Consider the following 23,665-nt stretch of genomic DNA (forward strand, 5'->3'; position numbering starts at 1 on the left):
AATATTGCCATCTAGCGTATTTGTTGAGCTTTCAGTAAATAATACTGTGGCCATCCCAAATGCATGATGGGAAGTGGAACCATGACTGTGCAACATGCTACCAATTGCTATATCTTCTCTGCGTTGGGAAATAACATAAGTTGTTAGGACAATGATCAATTGCCACCTTGCTTCCCCAAATTGCTTTCCATGATATTTCTAATCATAGGGAGAGGGATTGTGATGCTTTAGCCAATTCATAAAAGGCTCCAAAGGCTGCCAAAGTTCACTTTACTCATTTTGCGCTGCCTTTTATCTCTCTATGTAGGTAAAACGGCGTCATTACAGATTGAGCACGACAATGAGTCAGAGGGTCATGCAGCGCATGCATTAATTGCATTAAATATTTTAACGTGACACATTTTTTTAAAAAAAGAATTGCCGCCGTTATCGGGATAAATTTGATAACCCTACCTTAAGCCTAAACTAAAGACTCTGGATGAGTGCAACATATTATGTCTGTGACGTTAAATACAATTAGAAAACTATTTAATTTATATATATATATATATATATATATATATATATATATATATATATATATATATATATATATATTAAAAAAAAGGCATGGCTGATATTTTTTTGCCGATTCCGATACTTTGAAAATGACGTGATCGGACCCGACATCTATACCAATAACTGCCAAAAAAAAAAACGTAACGAGGACAATTATCTACTTTATATGCTTTGCTAAAGTTGTCTGAAATTTAAATCAGTATTAATTATAATATACCTAGTTTGAAGTTGGCAAATATATTTGCGAAAGACCATAATATACAGTGGGGCAAATAAGTATTTAGTCAACCACTAATTGTGCAAGTTCTCCCACTTGAAAATATTAGAGAGGCCTGTAATTGTCAACATGGGTAAACCTCAACCATGAGAGACAGAATGTGGAAAACAAAAAAAACAGAAATCACATTGTTTGATTTGTAAAGAATTTATTTGCAAATCATGGTGGAAAATAAGTATTTTGTCAATACCAAAGATTCATCTCAATACTTTGTTATGTACCCTTTGTTGGCAATAACGGAGGCCAAACGTTTTCTGTAACTCTTCACAAGCTTTTCACATACTGTTGCTGGTATTTTGGCCCATTCCTCCATGCAGATCTCCTCTAGAGCAGTGATGTTTTGGTTGCCTGGTACACCAGACTCAACGCTGTTCCAGCTATTGAGTCTGGCCACCATTCCCACGGATACAATTTCCAGGGCGGAGCAAGCCACAGCAAACAGACAGCGGAGTGGACCAATCAGCGACGGGCAGACGTGACGTTATTAATTGACGACGGAAGCACGAGGGACTTGCGCGCGGAAGTAAACATACGAAGAGAGCGGAGTTTATTCAACATGGCTAGCACGAGACAGACTATTGTCAATGACTCGTGTCGATGTGTTTTTGGTCATTTAAAACAGAATTTACCGCGGATTGGAACATGTTCTCGGTTATCCCGTTGACCATCTGTGTTGTGGAGACGACTTTCGACGCGCAAGAGTGACGTTGCTCGTGAAGAACACGTCACGCAAATAAACGAATCTGATTTGTCGATCGATTTTGTACCTGCTCGAAAAGGCCGTTAATGGGATGGTTCCCAGACTATTTCTCTCAGGGTTTGAAAAATATAGGGACAATAGTTTGGCAGAGCCAGGCAAATGTTTTGGGGCTGTCGTTGGGCAACACGGACTTTCAACTCCCGCCACAGATTTTCTATGGGGTTGAGATCTGGAGACTGGCTAGGCCACTCCAGGACCTTGAAATGCTTCTTACGAAGCCACTCCTTTGTTGCCCTGGCTGTGTGTTTGGGATCATTGTCATGCTGAAAGACCCAGCCCCGTCTCATCTTCAATGCCCTTGCTGATGGAAGGAGATTTTCACTCAAAATCTCTCGATACATGGCCCCATTCATTCTTTCCTTTACACAGATCAGTCGTCCTGGTCCCTTTGCAGAAAAACAGCCCCAAAGCATGATGTTTCCACCCCCATGCATCACAGTGGGTATGGTGTTCTTCGGATGCAGTTCAGTATTCTTTCTCCTCCAAACACAAGAACCTGTGTTTCTACCAAAAAGTTCTATTTTGGTTTCATCTGACCATAACACATTCTCCCAGTCCTCTTCTGGATCATCCAAATGCTCTCTAGCGAACCGCAGACGGGCCTAGACGTGTACTGGCTTCAGCAGGGGGACACGTCTGGCAGTGCAGGATTTAAGTCCCTGGCGGCGCATTGTGTTACTGATAGTAGCCTTTGTTACTGTGGTCCCAGCTCTCTGTAGATCATTCACTAGGTCCCCCCGTGTGGTTCTGGGATTTTTACTCACCGTTCTTGTTATCATTTTGACGCCACGGGGTGAGATCTTGCATGGAGCCCCAGATCGAGGGAGATTATCAGTGGTCCTGTATGTCTTCCATTTTCTAATAATTGCTCCCACAGTTGATTTCTTTACACCAAGTGTTTTACCTATTGCAGATTCAGTTTTCCCAGCCTGGTGCAGGTCTACAATTTTGTCTCTGGTGTCCTTCGACAGCTCTTTGGTCTTGGCCATATTGGAGTTTGGAGTGTGACTGACTGAGCTTGTGGACAGGTGTCTTTTATACCGATAATGAGTTAAAACAGGTGCCATTAATACAGGTAACGATTGGAGCCTCGTTAGACCTCGTTAGAAGAAGTTAGACCTCTTTGACAGCCAGAAATCTTGCTTGTTTGTAGGTGACCAAATACTCATTTTCCACTCTAATTTGGAAATAAATTCTTTAAAAATCAAACAATGTGATTTTCTGTTTTTTTCCCACATTCTGTCTCTAATCATTGAGGTTTACCCATGTTGACAAATACAGGCCTCTCTAATCTTTTCAAGTAGGAGAACTTGCACAATTGGTGGTTGACTAAATACTTATTTGTCCCACTGTATATCATTCAAAACTCCATATATCAATAACCAATACAATTAAGGGTTGTCCGTAGGTACCGTGTGAGTAATGGGATGAATGTGCCCTGCGACTGGCTAGCGTCCAATTCAGGGTGCAGCCTGCCTGCTGCCCATTGTTAGCTTGGATAGGCTGCACACCCCTGCCACTCTCATGAGAATAAGGGGCATAGAAGATGAATATCAAGGGCATAATTGTGAAAACAAAAACAGTTATACGACCACGAGTGGAAAATGAAAATAAAATGAATAAATAAAAGTTGAGAAAAGTAGATTACTTTTAACTTACATTATACCTTGATTATTTCTTTATTTTGGCAATGATCTTATTTGACATATACAAATATAAAAGTGACATCTCAGCTTAATCATATTTGGTTTCAACTGCACTGCTCTGCGGTTTACAAAGAATTCAAAAGTTTGCACTACTAAACTACTACTACTGAACCTGGGGCAATGCCACTTTTGCTTTTCATGTTGACTAACAACAAACAAGCATCCGTAGGGTGCAGTACAATATTTAACTTTGAGTAAGGCACAGTCCTCATCACATACTTTTTTTCCATTTTCTTTTGTCAGCACCTATGTTCTTGGTGCCTTTTTGGTGCCGTAATTTCACTCTTTTGGGAATGTTGTCGCGAAATGTTTCCTCAGGGTTTTTTATATTATCTGCCAGGAAGAGCTGTATATATATATTTTATTATACTTGTTGGGTCTATACATTAGTCACTCCGCGTGAGTATGCATTGTTACAGTGTTTAACTATCATTCGCGTCATAACTTGGGAGTAGTTATGGGAGAGCATACTTGTACAACTGGCCTAATAAGTGTCATACAGATAAGCTTATCTTACAATACTGTATATGTCATAGTAGTGTAGATAAATTTATTTGGAAGAAACAAAGAAGGGGAAAAACAGGCAGCAAACAGACTTCTCCAAACAAGGCTTCCTAAAGTCATTATTGGTGAAAGAATGTACGCACAGCATCAGATGGGAACAGTTTTGCACGCATTTTCCATAAGCACTAATTGTTCATAATTGGTAGCTAGCTATTCAAAATACATTGAAAATGTGTTTTTTGCAACACTATCCAACCCATCCTGTTTTAATTTAACATCTGTTCAGAGTATAAGTGCTGGCTGAACAATAGGTCTTTAAACTGTAGTCCTTTGAAACATGATACTGCCAAAAGCATTACTTAATTCCCATAACAACAATTCACACGATTGGAACACAAGTAATAAAACTAGTTTTTACAAGGAACGACAATGATTTTCTCCCAAGGCATAGGCGTCACCAATTGCATAAGAACCTGAGGGTCTTTAAAAAGTAGCGCTGCAAGTTTGCTACCAGAGGATCTCTTTCAGGTTTACTGGCAGCAGCAGCTAGAATCCATCCTGCAACGACTTCTTTCCAGGTGAGGATTTCTGTCTTTAGAATAAGTAACACATGGTCAACGGATACTCTTTTCAGGCACTCCCTTTTATATCTTTGCTGTATATCTTTTTAATTATTTTGTGTGTGTTTTTTCCCAATGCATTTCTGTTTCGGTAGATTTTTTTCCCCACTGACTCCTTACACGTAATATGTACAAACTTGCAAGTTTAGGTGTTTTATCTCTCTTTTCTGTCTTTTTTTTTTTTTGACGTCCAGTGTTTTGTCTAGTCGGCTTGTCTACAGTTTGAAGCTCAGTTGAAAATTACAACAACAAAAAACATCAAATAGATTGATTCTTGTTTTTGGATGTAGGATGAAAAAGAAGCTCATACTTGATGTGGACACAGGGGTGGATGATGCTATGGCCATCATGATGGCCTTGGCAGATACCAATGTTGAGGTACTGGGGATCACTTGCTGCCACGGCAACACCCCCCTTGAGAAAGTCCTGAAGAACACCCTTCGTGTTCTAAAGGTGTGCAACAGGCTGGATGTGAGTAGACATTTGATTCCTGATTGAACTACAGTACGTACTGTACAGTACATGCATCGGAGTTATGATATGATATCAAATTCCAAAGATCCCAGTGTACGCGGGATGCTCGCAGCCGCTGCTATCCAACAAACAGCATGCCAGTGATTATCATGGGAAGGACGGCCTTGGAGACGTGCCGGATCCAGATGCGCCAGGGTTGGAACTGGTGCAAAAGAAAAAAGGTGTTAAGGCCTTAATCAAAATGGTCAAGCAGAACCAGGGAGAGGTGAGACAATCAAAGCTAGTAGGTGAGACAATCAAAGCTAGTCTTGAGGGATATGAAGGATTTGTGGTGCTGATTTAATTCAACGATGATAATGGTTCTTTAACTGTGTGCTAGTGGCGGCGATAGGGTTAGGGTTAGCTACATTGTAAGATTGCTGTGCTAATTCAAAAGTAAAGCTGAGTAAAAGTACTTACAAGCATGCTTTTTGGAACTACATCATTTACTAGTACACACCTCCATATAAGGTAGGCTGTTTTTAATTTAACCTTGCATCCACAATCTTGCCCCTCCGTACCTGTCTGACCTCCTCCATACTACAACTCCCTCCCGTGCCCTTAGGTCCTCAAACTCCATACACCTGTCTGTGCCCCCCGCTCGCCTGAGTACTATGGGGAGTAGAGCATTGAGCCGCTCTGCTCCCTGGCTTTGGAATTCCCTGCCACCTGATCTCAGGAACACCGACTCCCTGTTTTTCAATCAAAACTCGCCTGTTAAGACTCTTGAATTATACCCATAATAACCCCTGATTTCTTATGTTTTACTGTCTCGCTAAGTATCTTCATCTATTAGTATTTTTTTCTAGTCTTTAATTTGTCTAATACTTCTAAATTATTGTATGGCGACCTTGAGTGCCAGAAAGGCGCCTTCAAATAAAATGTATGAATATTACCGTATTGGCCCGAATATAAGACGGCCCTGATTATAAGACGACCCCCTCTTTTTCAAGACTCAAGTTTTCAAAAGGACTTTTTGAACACCAAATTAATTTTATACAGAAAACAATTACAGTACATCCGAAACAAATGATTATAACAATATATTTGAGAGAAAAAGCATGTTATTTTGCCTAGTTCAAATCTTAATATCTGAACATTTAAATATTAGGGCTGTCAAAATTATCGCGTTAACGGGTGTTAATTAATTTTTTTAATTAATCACGTTAAAATATTTGACGGAATTTACGCATGCAATGAATGACCCGCTCGCATATTGCCTCAAACAGATTTTACAATGAGGACGTTTATGGACATTGAGAGTGAAGAGAATGCCACCGGCCGCTTGGGGGCAGCGCCGTTCCATACTCATGTTATTTCTTCAAAAGGTGGGAGAATTAGTAGTTGTGAGACGTTTATGCTGTATTCACAATGCAATGCAAATTGCTATTTGTGCTCCACACATATTTCGGTAAGTTTTCTTTCTTTTAGTGGCAATTATGTGTCTCTTGTTGTATTTTGGGTAAGATATGTACAGATGTTATACAGTAAAGGCGAGTGGACACAGGCGTTCTTTGGACCGCGCCGTTTATTAGCATGAGCTTCGGCAACTCCTTCACAACAAACATAAGTATCGTTTAGTGAAAGCACAACAAAAATAATATTCCTATCTCTCAAAAAAAAAAAATATGTTCACAAAAAGAAAAGCACTTCAGTCTATAGCAGGGATGTCCAAACTTTTTGCAAAGGGGGCCAGATTTGGTGGGGTAAAAATGTGGGGGGCCGACCTTGGCTGACGTCCTTTACACAGAATATATTTAAGCAAATTTTAGCTAGCCATTCTGTGTGTCACATTTGCTTTATTATTTTTTTTAACTAATAATTTTAACAATCTCGCATCTAGCCTTTGTGGCGTTCTCTTTCAACTCTCGGGCTCTTGGGAAATACAGCTGTTGTGAGATTAAACTAGCTTCAAGTTGCTTCAATTTCTCGCTGCGTATCTTCCCTGTTATCTTGTCGTACATGCCAGCGTGCCTTGTTTGGTAATATCGCCTCACATTGAACTCTTTAAAAACAACGACTCTCTCTTTGCAAATGAGGCAGACACAGTTGTTACGTATTTTAGTGAAGAAATAGTCCAATTTCCACCTATCTTAGAAGCGTCGGCCGTCGCAGTCAACTTTCTTTTTCTTGTTGATTGTCGCCATTTTAGAAAATTGGAAGTAAAGGGTCACACGGGGTAATGTTGCTTAGAGTGCTGCTGACTTTTAGTGGGTAAATGAGGAGCAGCATTTAGTGTGTAAGCTACTTCATATGCTGGTAGCAGTACTGCTGACCAATTTATTAAGTCTGTGTGCGGGCCAGACGTTATTAATTGTATGACAGAGGCTGGGGGCCGGATGAAATTTGACCATGGGCCGCATTTGGCCCCCGGGCCGGACTTTGGACATGTCTGGTCTATAGTAATGAGGCCCTATTCTGACACACAGTTAAACAACAATGCAAAATGAACTGGCATTCCATATCAAAATAGCTATGCAAAATACACGTAAAACTTTTCACTCTATTTTTATTGTTGTTATTTTTATTCTTCTTATTATATTAACTCTACTTTTGATTGAAAATGTTACAAATTTTATTAAAACGAAAACATGAAGAGGGGTTTTAATATAAAATTACTACAACTTGTAACTATAACATTTATTGTTTAAGAACTACAAGTCTTTTCTATCCGTGGATCACTTTAACAGAAAGAATGTTAATAATGCCATTTGTGGATTTATTGTTACAATAAACAAATATTCTGATATATGAATCATATATATGACATATGATATATGAATTTAACTGATGTACAGTATGTTGTATGTATATATTCGTCGTGTGTCTTATCTTTCCATTCCAACAATAATTTACATAAAAATATGGCATATTTTAGAGATAGTTTGAATTGCGATTAATTGCGATTAATTACGATTAATTAATTTTTAAACTGTAATTAACTTGATTAAAAATTTTAATCATTTGACAGCCCAATTAAATATGTAAACTAAAGTTCAATCACATTCCTAAATGAATGGCCTCTGGTTTTTGAAATGTAAATAAACCGATCTAATGTGATAAAACAACAAAATTTTAATAACTGCATTAACCATCAAAGTGAAGTCTAACTGTAACTGTAGTCTTGAAACATATCTGAATAAGGAACAACATTGTAATAAAATAATGCAAACTGGTTAAACTTAGAGTAGCTGAGATCTGTCATGACAGAACATCGCTTTAATGATATGTGGCGCCATCTAGCGTCGTGAATGGGTATAATGTCTAGACCACGAATATAAGACGAACCCCTCTTTTTCAGTGTTATTTCAATGCAAAAAAAACCCTCTTATATTCGGGCCAATACGGTATTATTATTATTATTAATTGCAGCATGTTATTTTCTTGTATTGACACAATCGATTGATCACCTTTTTAAAATAATCTTATATTGATAAAGGCCAACTTGCCAAGATGGATGCAGTTGGATCATATGAATATATACGTATAAGCTGACTGTTACACCCCAACTAGTTTTCATTTGTGCATGACAGAATAGTCCAAGTATGTTTCTCTATTGTCTTTAGGTGATTCTAGTGGCCACGGCACCTCTGACTAACCTAGCAGCAGCAGTGCAACTTGATCCTTCCCTTCCCAAGAAGCTTAAGGCTCTATACATCATGGGAGGCAACATTGACTGTACAATTCTAAACTTTCTAAAGAGGCACTTAATGTATTTTTCTAGATGATCTATTGAATGACATGCTCTGTGTGTTGTCTACAGCCAGGGGTAACACCACAACATGCGGGGAGTTTAACTTTGTTGCCGACACAGAGGCTGCCTACATTGTGTTGGAACGCTACACTTGCCCCACCACCATTGCCTCCTGGGAGTTCACCTGCAGTAACAGCCTTCCATGGGTAAGCCTGAAGCTTCAACTTGCAGTTAAATACATTCTTTCTGAATTATCATTTTTGGGATTCTTTCTTTCATCTACAGTCTTTTTGTGAACAGTGGCTTTCCATCAAATCAGACAAAGCTACGTTCATGAAAAAAATTTCATGCCTGTCCAGGACGGTAAGATACACCAGGGGGAAGAATACGTATAACTAAAAATTGTGTAGCACTTAAAAAGTCCATTTTCTCTCTTAATGCAACGACAGAAATCTCAGTCAGCGGACTACCAGAAGGAGATCACGGCAGGAAAAGGGTTCAATTCTTGCGACACCTACGCCCTGGCCGCGGCAATCAATGACTCTCTGATCACTGAGAGTGAGAATGTAAATAAATAAAATCAGGAGTATGTCATGATCTTTTAAAATGGAAACCGGCCCTACTGGTGACTGCTTTTGCTGGGCTTTCAGGTCCCTGTCACTGTGGAGCTCATGGGGGCCAATACCAGAGGCATGATGGTATTGGACTACATGAACCTGCTAGAGAAGAAACACAAGGTGACCATCATGAAAAAAGTTGACTTGGAGAAGTTCAAGCAGATGCTTATCAATTCACTCCAGTAGGATGGCTTGCAATGGAAGAGATGAGAATTTGTACTTTTGTCCAGTAAACCAAATAAAATCAGTTCAAAATAGAAAGACTGATTTTTAAATGTTTATTTACATTCTTGAACAAAATTGAATTCTTTTCCTCTCGTGCCCTTTTCTACAAGTAGCATTATGTGCAGTTTCAAAGATACAGAGCGATTTAACCAGCCAAAATAATTCACCTATGTAAAGAATACCAGAATTGCAGTAGTCTTGCCACTATGGCAATGACTGCAGGTTGCTGGATTTGGAGTGACATGGCCAAGGAAAACCCATTTTCATCTACGGCTTTAAACATTTTCACAAGGAATGATGAACAGGAGAATGATCAAGAGGTGATTCTGCAAAAGTATGCGTGCACACAATTGTGATTACGTTTTTTTTGTTTTGTTTTAAGAGACAGACTGGCCATAACTCAAAAACTTTTCTCTGCTAGTTGACAAACCATAACTGAGAGGATAAAAGACTGCTGGGATTGTATTGCTTTCCAAACTAAAATGAAACATGAATCCCTATGTATGTGGGGGCACTGTGTCCTTGAGCATTTAAAAGGAACAATAAATAATAGCAATTAAAATTGGGGCAAAGAGAAAAGGCAGACCTGCTTAAGTGGCTTATAACACAAAAGGTTACATGAAGTTAAAAAGAGAAAAAAGGTAACATATTAGTTTTGCTAACTCATGGCAACACACCTACATACACACATTGTTTGATGTTGCAAAAACATGTTTGAAAAGTATTTTTGTTTTTGTGGCAAAATACTGTATACAGCAAGGTACTGTAAGTACTTTATGCAAACAGGTATTATAACAGGTTTAAATGTTACAATTACGACATCTGTGTTTATATGCTGTGTGACATCATGCAGCAAGTGCTCGTAAAGTACATACTGCGGTATTGACTTAAATTGCAGTCCTGCCAGCCAGGTCCCAGCTCCCAGCGGAAACCGGAAAGTAAAACGACGTGAATGTACATAGCACTTAGGCTAACTACCTAACTAAATAAAAGACTTGTGTTTACCTTCAACAATTCCATTTTCATCTAGCAGTTTTTTTTGACAATCAATCAATCAATTGTTAAAACAGTTGCAAACTATCCCAAGATGTTATGTTTAGCAGCATAGGTTTGTGTGAAAAATGGAGCCAAGATGTTATCCAGATTCTTGGCTCATCTTTCAGTGGGAAGACCAGCCAAATAGATTGGGGCTTGGGGGTTTCGGGACAGTGGGGTCTTTCGAAATGTAGGAAACTTTACAGCAAAAATATTGCTTTTAACAAATTTTTTAAAAATACGTTTTTATTCAACATATAACCTTTGCCCCCCCCCCCCCCCCGCCCCCCCAACTAACAAATTTGGCAGCTAACTAATAGGGTTAGTATTTATGGTTAATGCAGTGCTTCTCAATTATTTTCTGTTTTGCCCCCCCAGGTAGACGTAAACGTTTCACACCCCCCCCCCACAACTCTTTGCCGCCACTGTAAATTGTAAATTATTAATATAAGTATAAGAAACAATATATAGCTCGACTTACAATAAAGTATAGAAAAGACAAAGTGTATCACTTTGCCTGAATTAAAAAAAAAAAAAAAAGTCACATCCAATCTGTAAAAATACATTCTCGGTACATTTTTTGACCATTTAATAGTGAAATATAAATTTTAATAAAATCAATCAATAATAATACATTCAAATAACCATTTAACCATAAAAACAAAAATTAATCAAACAAAAACAACAGTGTCATTGGACAGTAGGACAGTTTTTATTTTTGCTATTTTGCACTGAGCAACTTGGTATGCCACCTTATATGATGCTACCAGTGCTCGCTGGTTTACCGATGTAACACTGCGAAACAAAGCGGGCTGATTGTTGGCAATATTCGGCACGGCTTGGCTGAAAAAACATCAAGTGGCTTATCAATGTGAGTGGGGTCTAATGTTTATAAGTGACATCTTATTTGATGTGGCTTCCTGCTGTCCGTTGCAAACATTTTTAGACATAGACTGGTCTTTTCTCATCTCGCACTGTATTAAAAGTCAAAGCCAAACGCTACATACGCTTAGTCATATTTCCTCATCTAAGCTGGTCATATCGCCAGTGCTCTTTGCTGTGTGCTCGTTTTGTTCAAAAATACTGCGCACACTTTCAAAATGATACATTATTCTAGTATGGCATAAAAGTATGTTCCCTAAGGTCACATGCGCCACCCCTGGCAATGCTCTGCGCCCCCCTAGGGGGGCCCGCCCCACTATTTGAGAAGTACTGGGTTAATGGGTTAGATCAGGTGGCCTAGGAAGTGAGTGTGATTAGCATTTAGTACACACATACAGTCATGTGAAAAAAACTAGGATCCCCTGTTAAATATTCTGTTCTTTATTAAGAAATGTTCACATATCAATGTCTCATCTTGTTTTTCTTTATCTCTGGAAAAGAAAGTGATTTAATTGCAGGTCATCTTGTTTATCTTTAGCTCTGGAAAAGAAAGTGATTTAATTGCAGGTAAACAACAACAATGAACATTGTTTTACTCATTAAACCAAATACCAAAATGCATATTCTAATTGAGGAAAAAGTTAGGACACCCTACCACCAAATAGCAAGTGTTACACCATTTTACCCCCTTAACTTCAGTGAGACAATTTTTGTAGCCATCTACCAGTCTTTAACATCAGTCTGAAGAAAGTTTTCAGCACTCCTCAACGTAGAATACTTTCAGCTGCAAGATGTTTGAGGGGTTTCTTGCATGCACAGCCCGTTTCAAGTCACTCCACAGCATCTCAATGGGATTAAGATCTGGGCTTTGACTGGGCCATTCCAGGACTCTCTAAATCTTGGATTTCCTGGTATTTTTGGGGTCATTGTTATGTTGCAGGGTCCAGTTTTGCTTCAGCTTAAATTTTTTTCACAGATGATGTCACATGTTCCTCAAACACCCTCTAATACACGATAGAATTCATGGTGGATTCTATGATGATCAGCTGGCCAGGTCCTGCTGTAGCGAAGCATGCCCAAACAATGACACTTCCATGCTTCACAGTTGGTATGAGGTTCTTTTCCTGGAATGCTGTATTACATCAAACATTTCCTCTGTTCTGGAGTCCAAATAATTCCGTTTTAGATTAATCTGTCCAGAGAGCATTATTCCAGAACTCCTGGTCTTTGTCTACATTCACTCTGGCAAACTTCAGTCTGGCCTTTATGTTTTTCTTGGAGAGCAAAGGTTTCTTCCTTGCCAGTGGCGGACTGGCAACTTTGGGGCCTAAGGCGAACATATCCAGGGGCCCTCTTCAAGGGTCAAGGGTTAAAAAGGTGAGAAGGGTGTGGAGGAAATATGTTCTGGTACACTAGGGCTGTCCTAAACGACAAATTTTCTCCTGATTAGTCAGTCGACTAGTTTTACGATTAATCGACTAATCTAATAATTTTCTTTTTTTTTTTCTAATTCAACAATGAAATTTTTGTTGACGCTTATTAATTCACAAAAGTATTTTGGAACACTTAGATTCTTTATTAAAGCACAAATAATCATGTAAATAACAATGATGAATCACAAATAAACAATGAGGTTAAATGCGGATAGCATTTACTAGTGCAAAAGAATGGAAAGTAAAGCGATTCAGAACACACTTTGCCTTTCCAACATTATTCAAAACAATTCTTAATAAAAAATTGAGCAAAATTATCATAGTATACTACTATATAACATAGTAGTATGATAATTATAATTATTCATTGCCAATCATATGTGTCATGAAGAGTGTCATTTGAAAGCTATTCTTCGTGTAGAATCCGTATTATGTAGTATTTACTCAGCATATTATATAATACTAACTCTGAAGTATGTGGGATTAACTCCAGAAATCATTATTTATATGACGAATGTGATGTGCTTTTGCTGTTAACCAGCTTTTGAGTGTTATTTTATGACTGATTGGAACTGTACTACATTGTTTTGCCCCAGGGTGTGCTGTTGTGTATCTTATGTTCAGTGTGAAGAAGAAGAAGAAAGTTAAAAGAGGCATTAGAGGCCTGTTCTCAACTTCTCCCTCACTGCACTTTGGCTCTCATAGAGAGCACGTTCGCTCATGTGTTCGAAATAAACGATAGCCGACGTGCAAAGTAGCAAGTGAGCTGTAAAAATAGCGAGCTTAGTGGCGTGAAAACCGCGGACTGGTTGGGGGCCTAAGGCGATCGTCTACTTCGCCTGAATAGTAAATCCGCCTATGCTCCTTGCACATCTCCATGAATGTTAAATTTATGTAGTCGCTTTCTGATTGTAGAGGCATACACTTTCACATCAACAGTAGCAAGAGCCAGCTGTAGATCTTGTGATGACATTTTAGAGTATTTGGAGACTTCTTTTAGCATCTTGCGGTCTGCTCTCAGGGTGAACTTGCTTGGACGGCCAGACCTGGGCATGTTGGTAGTTGTTTTGAATGTCCTCCACGTGTAGACTATTTTCCGGACAGTGGAATGGCTGATTTTATATTCTTTTGAGATCTTTTTAATCCCTTACCAGACTCATAAGCGTCTACAATCTTCTTTCTGAAGGCCCAAGACAGCTCCTTTGATCTCACCATGGTGTTCTCTCTCACTTCAACAGCCAGTCACTGTTGAAAGTATTCTGCGTTGAGGAGCGGGGCAAACTTTCTTCAGACCGATGTCAACGACTGGTAGATGGCGACACAAAGCGTCTTACTGAAGTTAAAGGGGTAACTAGCTTTTAGGTGGTAGGGAATCCTAACTTTTTCCTCAGTTAGAGTTTGCATTTTTGTTGATATATTTGGTTTAATGAGTAAAACATTGTTAATTTTCGTTGTTTACCTGGAATTAAATCAGTATTTTCCAGAGGAAAAAGAAAAACAAGATCAGACATTGAAATGTGAACATTTCTTAAGAACTGAATATTTAATGCTGTCCTAATTTTTTCACATGACTGTATAAGGTGTAAACTTGAGTTGTGATAGAGAACAAAAGTGTATGTGAAATACGAGCAGCGTATGTAGAGAGTACAAATGTATTGAACAAAATTATTCATACCATAACGATTTAATTGAATTTAAAACACTAAATTTAAATACAAAATGGGAAATTTCATTGAGAAATAACTAGGGCTGTCAAAATTATCGCGTTAACGGGCGGTAATTAGTTTTTTAAAATTAGTCACGTTAAAATATTTGACGCAATTAACGCACAAATGCCCCGCTCAAACAGATTAAAATGACAGCACAGTTAAATGTGTACTTGTTGTGTTTTTCGGAGTTTTGTCGCCCTCTGCTGGCGCTTGGGTGCGACTGATTTTATAGGCTTCAGCACCCGTGAGCATTGTGTAAATAATTATTGACATCAACAATGGCAGGCTACTAGTTTATTTTTTGATTGAAAATTTTACAAATTTTATTAAAACGAAAACATTAAGAGGGGTTTTAATATAAAATTTCTATAATTTGTACTAACATTTATCTTTTAAGAACTACAAGTCTTTCTATCCATGGATCGCTTTAACAGAATTTTAATAATGGTAATGCCATCTTGTTGATTTATTGTTATAATAAACAAATACAGTACTTAAGTACTGTATGTTGAATGTATATATCCATTTTGTGTCTTCTTTCCATTCCAACATTAATTTACAGAAAAATATGGCATATTTTATAGATGGTTTGAATTGCGATTAATTGTGATTAATTAATTTTTAAGCTGTAATTAACTCGATTAAAAATTTTAATCGTTTGACCAGAGGTTGCGCTAGACATTTTCGTTGTCTGTCATTTTGACTGACAGGGTCATAAAAATCCGGTCATAGTCTATTTTTACCCGTCACTTAAATTTTTAAAATGATAATGATGACATATTCAATAGTATTTAGTTTTCATTCATTTTTAATTAATATTGTAACGCTTGCTTGGCGGCGAAAAATTAGACACGGAAGTCGTGGTATTTTTCTCTCTTTTTACTCTGCTTACCGCCAACAACTCCGCCCCCAAAGAAAAGGAGGCAACGATATAGACCCCAATCACCAACGTCACACAATGATCTTAATTGTGGTTGTCAGCCCAAAATCTTCTAAATATATATTAAATGCATCTTACCAGATATAAAAAGACTACTACATAGTCTGTGGTGATCGTTTGGTGCCCAGATTTCTTGTCGAATTACAGCAGTCCATCTCGCTCTCATCTTCGCGTCTCTCAGAATACGGTAGAACTTCAAGTCTCTCTGTCTATCTTCTCTGTTACAGCAACCAACCGCCACACACGCCTTCACCATTTTGATTATTAATATTAACGAGCAGAAAAACACGCCGTAATAGGAGGCATGTACGTAGCGGTAATGTATAAACATGACGGGCTGACACACAATATGGCGGCTCCGGTCAGGGGGGCGGAGTTGTGACGTCATGTGATTGGGGTCTATACACAGGCGGCAATCTTGTCCATCAATTGGATGACGCGCTGGCACACCGGGTGCACCAATAAGAACCTCGCGTTGATGTGTCAATCACGGTGCCGCCGCCAGACCCCGGTTATGCTACAATATTCTGACAGAATAGCCAACGACGTCATGCATTATGAGAGACAATAGCTAATTAATATGCTAACTCGCCACCCTGTGGTCTGGGGTGTGAATTGCAACCTGTCAAAATGACTGACGGACTTCAGTTTTTTCCGTCACCGTTTTAAAAAACCGGTCAACGACGGAAAATTTCCGGTTAACGTGACCCCTGCGTTTGACACCCCTAGAAATAACATTTGGATGATGTAAATTATAAAGATTCTTTGAATCCTACCCAAGGACCCGTTGTCTTATAGCTTTTTGCAGTTCTGAGAACCAGTTGTTCAAGGAGCAGTCCCCCTAAAGTTGGGCTGATGGGTACGTCGGCTAACTGCTTCGTCCATTAACCTTGGTGCATTATGCGACGTGTCATGTCTTTGAGCAGTCATGAAGGTCTGGAAAATGCTCATGGTGGGTTTTTCAGCTCTCTGAATCACTTCTCTGCCATTCAAGTGAGACAAAAACTGGATTGGTCACCAACTAACCTGCAAATCAATCGAGGATGTTTGCCGATATGCTCTCAAAGAAATCCATTTATATAAGCTTTTTATTGACATGTTCTGGAAGTACAGTAGCTTCTTGACTCCAAAATATGAATACTGCAGTTCTGTTAAAGTGTTGAATTGAAAACAAGCCTTATGTGCTGATGTGGCAGAGGCAAAAGCCTTTAATGAAAAGTCATACTGTTGCCTGTTACGCCTCGTCTGCTCAGAAGCAGCAGAACGGGACACGTGAAGACTCGGAAGAATAAAAGCTTTGTGGCTTTACAGCAAAACAGCGTGCATAACCACATGTTTATCAGATGATCCTCACTTTTATCAGAACACTACCAAAAGTGCATCCAAACAAAGCCTTTAGGACTCCACTTAGGCCATGTTTGAATCAACATGACTTGTTTGCTAATATAGAGGTGGGAAAAAAAACACTGTGGTTGTGAAGAATGGTAGTCGGCCTCAATGTCTGCTATATTCCTGAGCATGGGACAGTCTTTATTTTAAGAAATAGTCATTTTTAGATGGGTAGAGAAAGGGTGGTGTCTCAACTTATGCAACTTTACTATACTTCTTTTCTCAACACTTCTTCTGTCACCACAATGCTGTTTACTGGTGTCCGTTACATAAGCTTCCCACATTTCCGCCCACAGCCCAACCCATGTATAAAAAGCAGGATGCAGCATGGGGAAGGGTTACTTCCATACCGAGGTAGTTTCAATCTGTCTTACAAACTTGCCCAGCAGGTAAGTTAATGGTTTCTGCACCTTTCTTCACAAGTTCTAATTCTTTTTGTACTAACACACACATTGGTTGTCAAAGTTTTCAAAAGTTATAAACTTATTTGTGTGGTAAGTCCACATTTCATTTATTTACTTTGTGTGGTGCTTTTTCTTCACATTGCATTACCGTTGTGTGGTTTCAAGATGGAACGTTGCATTAAAAAGTATTTCTGTAAATTTGAGCAGACCAATAGCAACTGTGAGTCATTTGATCATGTTGTTCTGAAAATATAGCAGGAGTTATGCTCTAGTAAGCATCGAAACACAAATGTGACAGTGGGAAGCTATGACATAGAGTAACCTAAGAGCATCTCATTTGAATTATAGCTCCCTTAGAATGAGTTTATTTATTACAGCTGTATATGTGCAATATGGAGGGGTTATATGAGCTTATAGTCATGAGTGGTTGCCTTGGTTTCTCCCTTTGCTTCCTCCAGATAAAATGAAGAGACTGATCCTTGACGTGGACACTGGGGTGGATGATGCTCAGGCCATCATGATGGCCCTGGCAGCCCCCGATGTGGAATTAATGGCTATCACCTGCACCCACGGCAATACTCCCCTAGAGAACGCACTGAAGAACACCCTACGTGTCTTGAAAATGTGCAACAGGCTAGATGTAATTACTAACTTAAAATAGTTCAAATACTTTCTTCTACATGCTGTCAAACTTGGAATGTCATGCATGACAGATAAAGGTCTACCCTGGCTTTGAGGAGCCCTTACTGCCAGGCAACAAAATACACGCGGGTGACTTTCACGGGAAGGACGGACTGGGGGACGCCCCAGATCCTGATGCTCCAGGTCTGGAACTGGTACAGAAGACAAACGCTGTGGATGCCATAATTTCCATTACCAATCAAAATCCTGGAGAGGTACGTGACTGTCAACCTTAGCTCTTTTACTACCTGTCAAAGAGTTAAAGAATCTCATAACCGTTTGTGTTTTACCATCATGCTTGAGTGGGTTTATTTAATAATAATGATAATTATGCCCTGCGATTGGCTGGCAACCAATTCAGGGTGTCCCCTGCCTACTGCCCGAAGTTAGCTGGGACAGGCTCCAGCACCTCCGCGACCCTCGTGAGGAATAAGCGGCATGGAAAATGAATGAATGAATGAATTATTAACTTATTGGCTTGGAGGCCATTGGAGGGCTAGCAGCAAATATTTTGCTATCACCGTCAAAGGCAACCAATGAGAGAGCTGGGAGTAATCATTCATTGCGAGGCAGAAAAGAGAAAGTACCTGGTGAAAAGGATTATACTTCATGATACTTTGTTGCTTTGTCTTTGTGGGTTTCTTGCTGAAAGAGTTGGCGTATTTTACTGGCAGATTTTAGTCCAGGAGAAGAGGGGCAACATTGTGAACTGCACACTTGCGGGCTTCTCGTAGGAATTGGGTCTATCTCACTGTGTATACTCTGACTAGTCCGTGTGCTGTGGGCAGACATTAATAGTCAAATATGCATAGTAATCAAACAAGCAAATACAATTTGCTCATATAATTACAAATACGCCAGTATTTGTATTTGTATTGTATTATTGACAGTACTAAGACAGATTGAATATACATGATACACGACAGGAAGTGGGGTTACAAAATTGTCACTATTTTATTTATTGCCGGAGTATGTGGCCGTCAATGGCATCTAATGAGTTGAGTATTTAATACCTTTAAAAAAAAAAAAGTCTATATCAGGGGTATCCATTATGTCGATTGCAGTTGACCAGTCGATCACAACACTAGTGTGGGAAGCTCATGGCATAAAAAAAAACTTGAAAAGATTAGAGAGGCCTGTAATTGTCAACATGGGTAAACCTACTATCAGTAAGACAATGCGCCACCAGGAACTCAAATCCTGCACTGCCAGACGTGTCCCCCTGCTGAAGAAAGTACATGTCCAGGCACGTCTGCAGTTCCCTAGAGAACATTTGGATGATCCAGAAGTGGACTGGGAAAATGTGTTATGGTGAGATGAAACCAAAATAGAACTTTTTGGTAGAAACACAGGTTCTCGTGTTTGGAGGAGAAAGAATACTGAATTGCATCCAAAGAATACCGTACCCACTGTGAAGCATGGGGTTCTGTGGAAACATCATGCTTTGGGCTGTTTTTCTGCAAAGGGACCAGGACGACTGATCTGTGTAAAGAAAAGAAAGAATGGGGCCATGTATCGAGAGATTTTTAGTGAAAATCTCCTTCCATCAGCAAGGGCATTGAAGATGAGACGTGGCTGGGTCTTTCAGCATGACAATGATCCCAAACACTCAGCCAGGGCGTAAGAAGCATTTCAAGGTCCTGAAGTGGCCTAGCCAGTCTCCAGATCTCAACCCCATAGAAAATCTGTGGAGGGAGTTGAAAGTCCGTGTTGCCGAACTACAGCCCCCAAAACATCACTGCTCTAGAGGAGATCTGCATGGAGGAATGGGCCAAAATACCAGCAACAGTGTGTGAAAAAATTGTGAAGTGTCACAGAAAACGTTTGGCCTCCGTTATTGCCAACAAAGGTTACATAACAAAGTATTGAGATGAACTTTTGGTATTGACCAAATACTTATTTTCCACCATGATTTGCAAATAAATTCTTTAAAAATCAAACAATGTGATTTTCTGTTTTTTGTTTTTGTTTTGTTTTTTTACACATTCTGTCTCTCATGGTTGAGGTTTACCCATGTTGACAATTACAGGCCTCTCTAATATTTTCAAGTGAGAGAACTAGCACAATTAGTGGTTGACTAAATACTTATTTGCCCCACTGTATGTTGTCTTGCGTTCGCAGGTGATCCTAGTCTCAACAGGACCTCTCACCACCCCGGCCCTTGCCGTCAAAATGGATCCTTCCTTGCCTGCCCGATTGAAGGGCCTCTACATCATGGGAGGCAACATAGAATGTAAAGGAACTGTTCATTTGTCCTTAATATCAATTGCCGACTAACATCTTTATGATGAAGGACATCTGTGTTTTCTGACCCATGCAGCAAGAGGGAACACAACTGCGTGTGGAGAATTTAACTTTCTGGCTGATCCTGAGGCCGCCTACATTGTGTTAGAACGCTATACGTGTCCCACTACCATCGCCTCCTGGGAGTTCAGCTGCAGGAACAGCTTACCATGGGTGAAGAGCAAATGTCACTTCTGCAGATTTTTGAACAGACAATAGTAAATACTGATCGATAACTATTTTGATAGTCAATTATTCGTTTAGAGACATTATCGAACTAAAAAATATTGAACTCATGTTTGAACCTTGCAAAATGGAATAATCTGTTTTTATTTTTGTAATTATTTTTTTCCACATAAAAAAAAAATCAAACAGAAAAACAGCAATGCATCAATTCTTTTATGTATTCATTATAAATTAAAAAGAAATTGTAAATATTTAACTTCTATTTTTTTCATATTTAGTTGTCTAAAAATTTATTTTAAAAAAAATATAGTCAGATTTGTGTCCCTCGTTGATGATTAGTTTTGTATTGAATTGAAATTGAAAATGATTTTACTTTGCTTTGGAAAAGCCTTAGCCTGGCAAGCCAGCCGAACTTTTGCCAAGTACAAAACACATGGCAAGTCAGTCTGGTGCTCCGTGGTTTCAATTGGATTTCCACCGGTCCGATATCAACCGACAAATCACAACACGCGAGGCAGGATTTTGTGATGCGTCATGAAGGGGAGCGACATCAAATCTGTTTTACAAGACAATACGCCATGTTCTCTTTGAGACTTTCACTCAAAACCGGCAGTATCACGAGTGCATGATATGATTGTTTGACAGAGTGAGTCGCATTCTGTTTATGTCACAGTCATACTTCTGTAATTAATTCTTTCAGATTAAGGCTGTGCTTGCCCCAGCTCTGGCATCCATTTTGAAATCCAGCCCAAACCACAGAGCACCAGACTAACTTGGCATGTATTTTGTATGTGGCGAAAGTAAGGCTGGCTAGCCACGCTCAAAAACCCTGATAGTTACATAGTTGGTACTGAGTAGTTACATTTATATTCTCTACTACTTCTTCAGTGTCTTAGGTTCAAATGCATATTTTTGGATGAAATATTAGGCCTAGTATAAGATTGAATAACATTTCTATGAGCTGAATATTCAACCAATCACAAAAAATAAGGGTGATTAATCGACTATTAACCTAATCGAGTATGGCAGCCCTAATAGACACCAAGGGCGTAGGTTTGCATAGGGACGGCAGGGACATAACTCGACCAACTTTTCAGGATCCTCAAGTTGTCCCCACCAACTTTCAGGCAACCTTATTTGTATTGTATAATGAGTTCAGTTTTGTAGGTAATTTTGATTGTTTTTATGTTTTAAGGATAGAATTGACCCTCTTATTATGAAGTGATATATTTACATTATTTTCAGACTTGCATTCACCTCTTTTCACTTGCTGAATGTGCTGGACCGTTGTTATTTTATTTAACCTCATATGCACGTTTCATTGATGATATGCCCCCCCCCCCACCCTCCCCACACACACATACATACACTTGCACACCCACACAGCCCAGCCAAAAATACAACATATCGACAACATTCCGCCTCCTCCGACCCCTTTGAGGAGGATGGGTATTAGAAGTTTTTTTCGGCCAGCAGCAGCTACTGTAAGGAATGTAAAAGACGTCAGTGTTGTGGACATGGGAAACACATCACTAATTTTGCTACTGAAAGTCCAAACTGCATCAGAGTTAGCATAACATTAAACTGTGTGAACATGTTAACCTGCAAAACTCGCGTGGAAAGCTGCTTAAAGAGAAATGTCCAGTATGTGTTTTCTGCTGTTAACATTATGAGTTTTATTCAGTTATATTTATTAATTTAGACAAAGTTGAGTGGTCTAAAAACGAATGTTTTTTTTTTTTTTTTTTTGCATTCCTGGACAGTTAAGAGACGATTAATAGGTTTGTATTTATTGGGTATGTTGAATTTGCAATTTTCAAGAATGTTTCTTTAGTAGTTTTTGAAAACAAAAGTTTGAATCAAATGGTGTATCACCTGAACCAATAGACATGAAAGTTATTGTAAGTCAAAACAGATTTATTTTGCATGGATCATTTGGCCTATCAATTAATTAGGTTCATATTCATGAGAAATGTTGCCCTGACCCCCGTTCAACCAATCTGTTTGGGTTTAGTAATGTCCCTTCCTAAGCAAAAAGTGTACATGCAGGTTATGCTGTTTTATCGTCCCTACCAATGTTCAGACCAAACCTACGCCCTTGATAAGACACAAGTATTTTTTTCCATGATCCAATCATGTATTATCGTGTTTGTGTGCCATAGACCTTCTGTGACACCTGGCTAGCTCAAAATACACCGAAGGCTCGTTTTATGGAGACCATCTATGCCCACACGCGTAAGGTAAAGCTAAATGAAGCCCCAATTTACAATAGTAATCTCTACCTAATGTACTGTAGGTTCAAGCTTGTGTTGCGGGGACACTAAAGAGACTACCGATCTCTTTCGTTTTTTTCACCTTGCAGATGGTTCAAACAGATCGGTATCAAAAGGAACTAGTGTCAGGACCTGGGTTCAACACATGCGACACCTACGCTGTTGCTGCAGCCATTGCGGACAATTTGGTGACGGAAAGTGAGAAGGTACGGTAAGCGTTTGATTCACTGAAAAGATGAGTGGTTTTTTGGGGCAAGTACGAGATGAAAACAAACATTTCTATGGTGTTGCTGCCACAGGTGGCCGTGACAGTGGAGTTAGAGGGAAAACACACCAGAGGCATGATGGTCCTGGACTACATTGATGTGTTGCACAAGGAGCATAAGGTCACCATCTTGAAGAAAGTGGACCTTGAGGTGTTCAAGCAACTTTTGATGAATGCACTGAAGTAGAAAAGGCCATCATTTTAGAATTTTGGAAGATGTCTACATTTCTGGCTATATTTCTGGGGGGTGGGTGGGAGTTAGCATGCCTCCCATAACTTCTGTATTGATATTGGTTTCCATTTCAATTGTGTTAGACCTTTGTATGGAAAATTGGCTTCCCCTTGTTGAGCTGCCCCCTGAATACTTGGCGATTCAGATCTCAAGCTAATAAAAACACTTTTGGACACATGTCCCAAAAATTGCCTTCAGTAACATAAGCATCACCTCAGTTATTCCCCAAATCTGCAGCTTTATTGCAATTTTTAGCTTGTTCCGTTAGAGGTCGCGTTTGGGACCTATAGCTGAAAAATTTTTTACTCACCTTTACTATGTTTCTATGTTCAATGAAGCAATCAATCTATTAATCATTCAATAAATAAGTAGATCCCATTCCATGAGGGAATTACATTAGTCATAATAAAGTTTTTAAGGCCTTGTCATGTGACTCAGTTTGTTATAATGAGTGGAATGGAAGAAATAAAGACGACAAA

At 39.1% G+C, this 23,665-nt stretch overlaps 2 protein-coding genes across 2 annotated transcripts; both read left to right on the forward strand.

Annotated features, from left to right (window-relative positions):
• The first annotated feature begins 3,718 nt into the window (after positions 1-3,718).
• LOC130912375 (inosine-uridine preferring nucleoside hydrolase-like) lies at positions 3,719-9,491 on the forward strand. Its single transcript, XM_057830427.1, has 8 exons — positions 3,719-4,383; positions 4,716-4,896; positions 4,985-5,164; positions 8,505-8,616; positions 8,702-8,838; positions 8,918-8,995; positions 9,082-9,198; positions 9,283-9,491. Exons 2-8 carry the CDS (start codon positions 4,717-4,719, stop codon positions 9,433-9,435), a joined length of 957 nt encoding a protein of 318 aa, XP_057686410.1. The 5' UTR covers positions 3,719-4,383; position 4,716; the 3' UTR covers positions 9,436-9,491.
• Positions 9,492-17,193: 7,702 nt separating this feature from the next.
• LOC130912376 (inosine-uridine preferring nucleoside hydrolase-like) lies at positions 17,194-23,656 on the forward strand. Its single transcript, XM_057830428.1, has 8 exons — positions 17,194-17,251; positions 17,725-17,906; positions 17,980-18,162; positions 20,069-20,180; positions 20,268-20,404; positions 22,579-22,656; positions 22,779-22,895; positions 22,989-23,656. The coding sequence occupies exons 2-8, from the start codon at positions 17,730-17,732 to the stop codon at positions 23,139-23,141; spliced, it is 957 nt and encodes a 318-aa protein (XP_057686411.1). The 5' UTR covers positions 17,194-17,251; positions 17,725-17,729; the 3' UTR covers positions 23,142-23,656.
• The last annotated feature ends 9 nt before the right edge of the window (positions 23,657-23,665 follow it).

Source organism: Corythoichthys intestinalis, chromosome 2, assembly GCF_030265065.1.
Source record: "Corythoichthys intestinalis isolate RoL2023-P3 chromosome 2, ASM3026506v1, whole genome shotgun sequence".
Taxonomy (NCBI): domain Eukaryota; kingdom Metazoa; phylum Chordata; class Actinopteri; order Syngnathiformes; family Syngnathidae; genus Corythoichthys; species Corythoichthys intestinalis.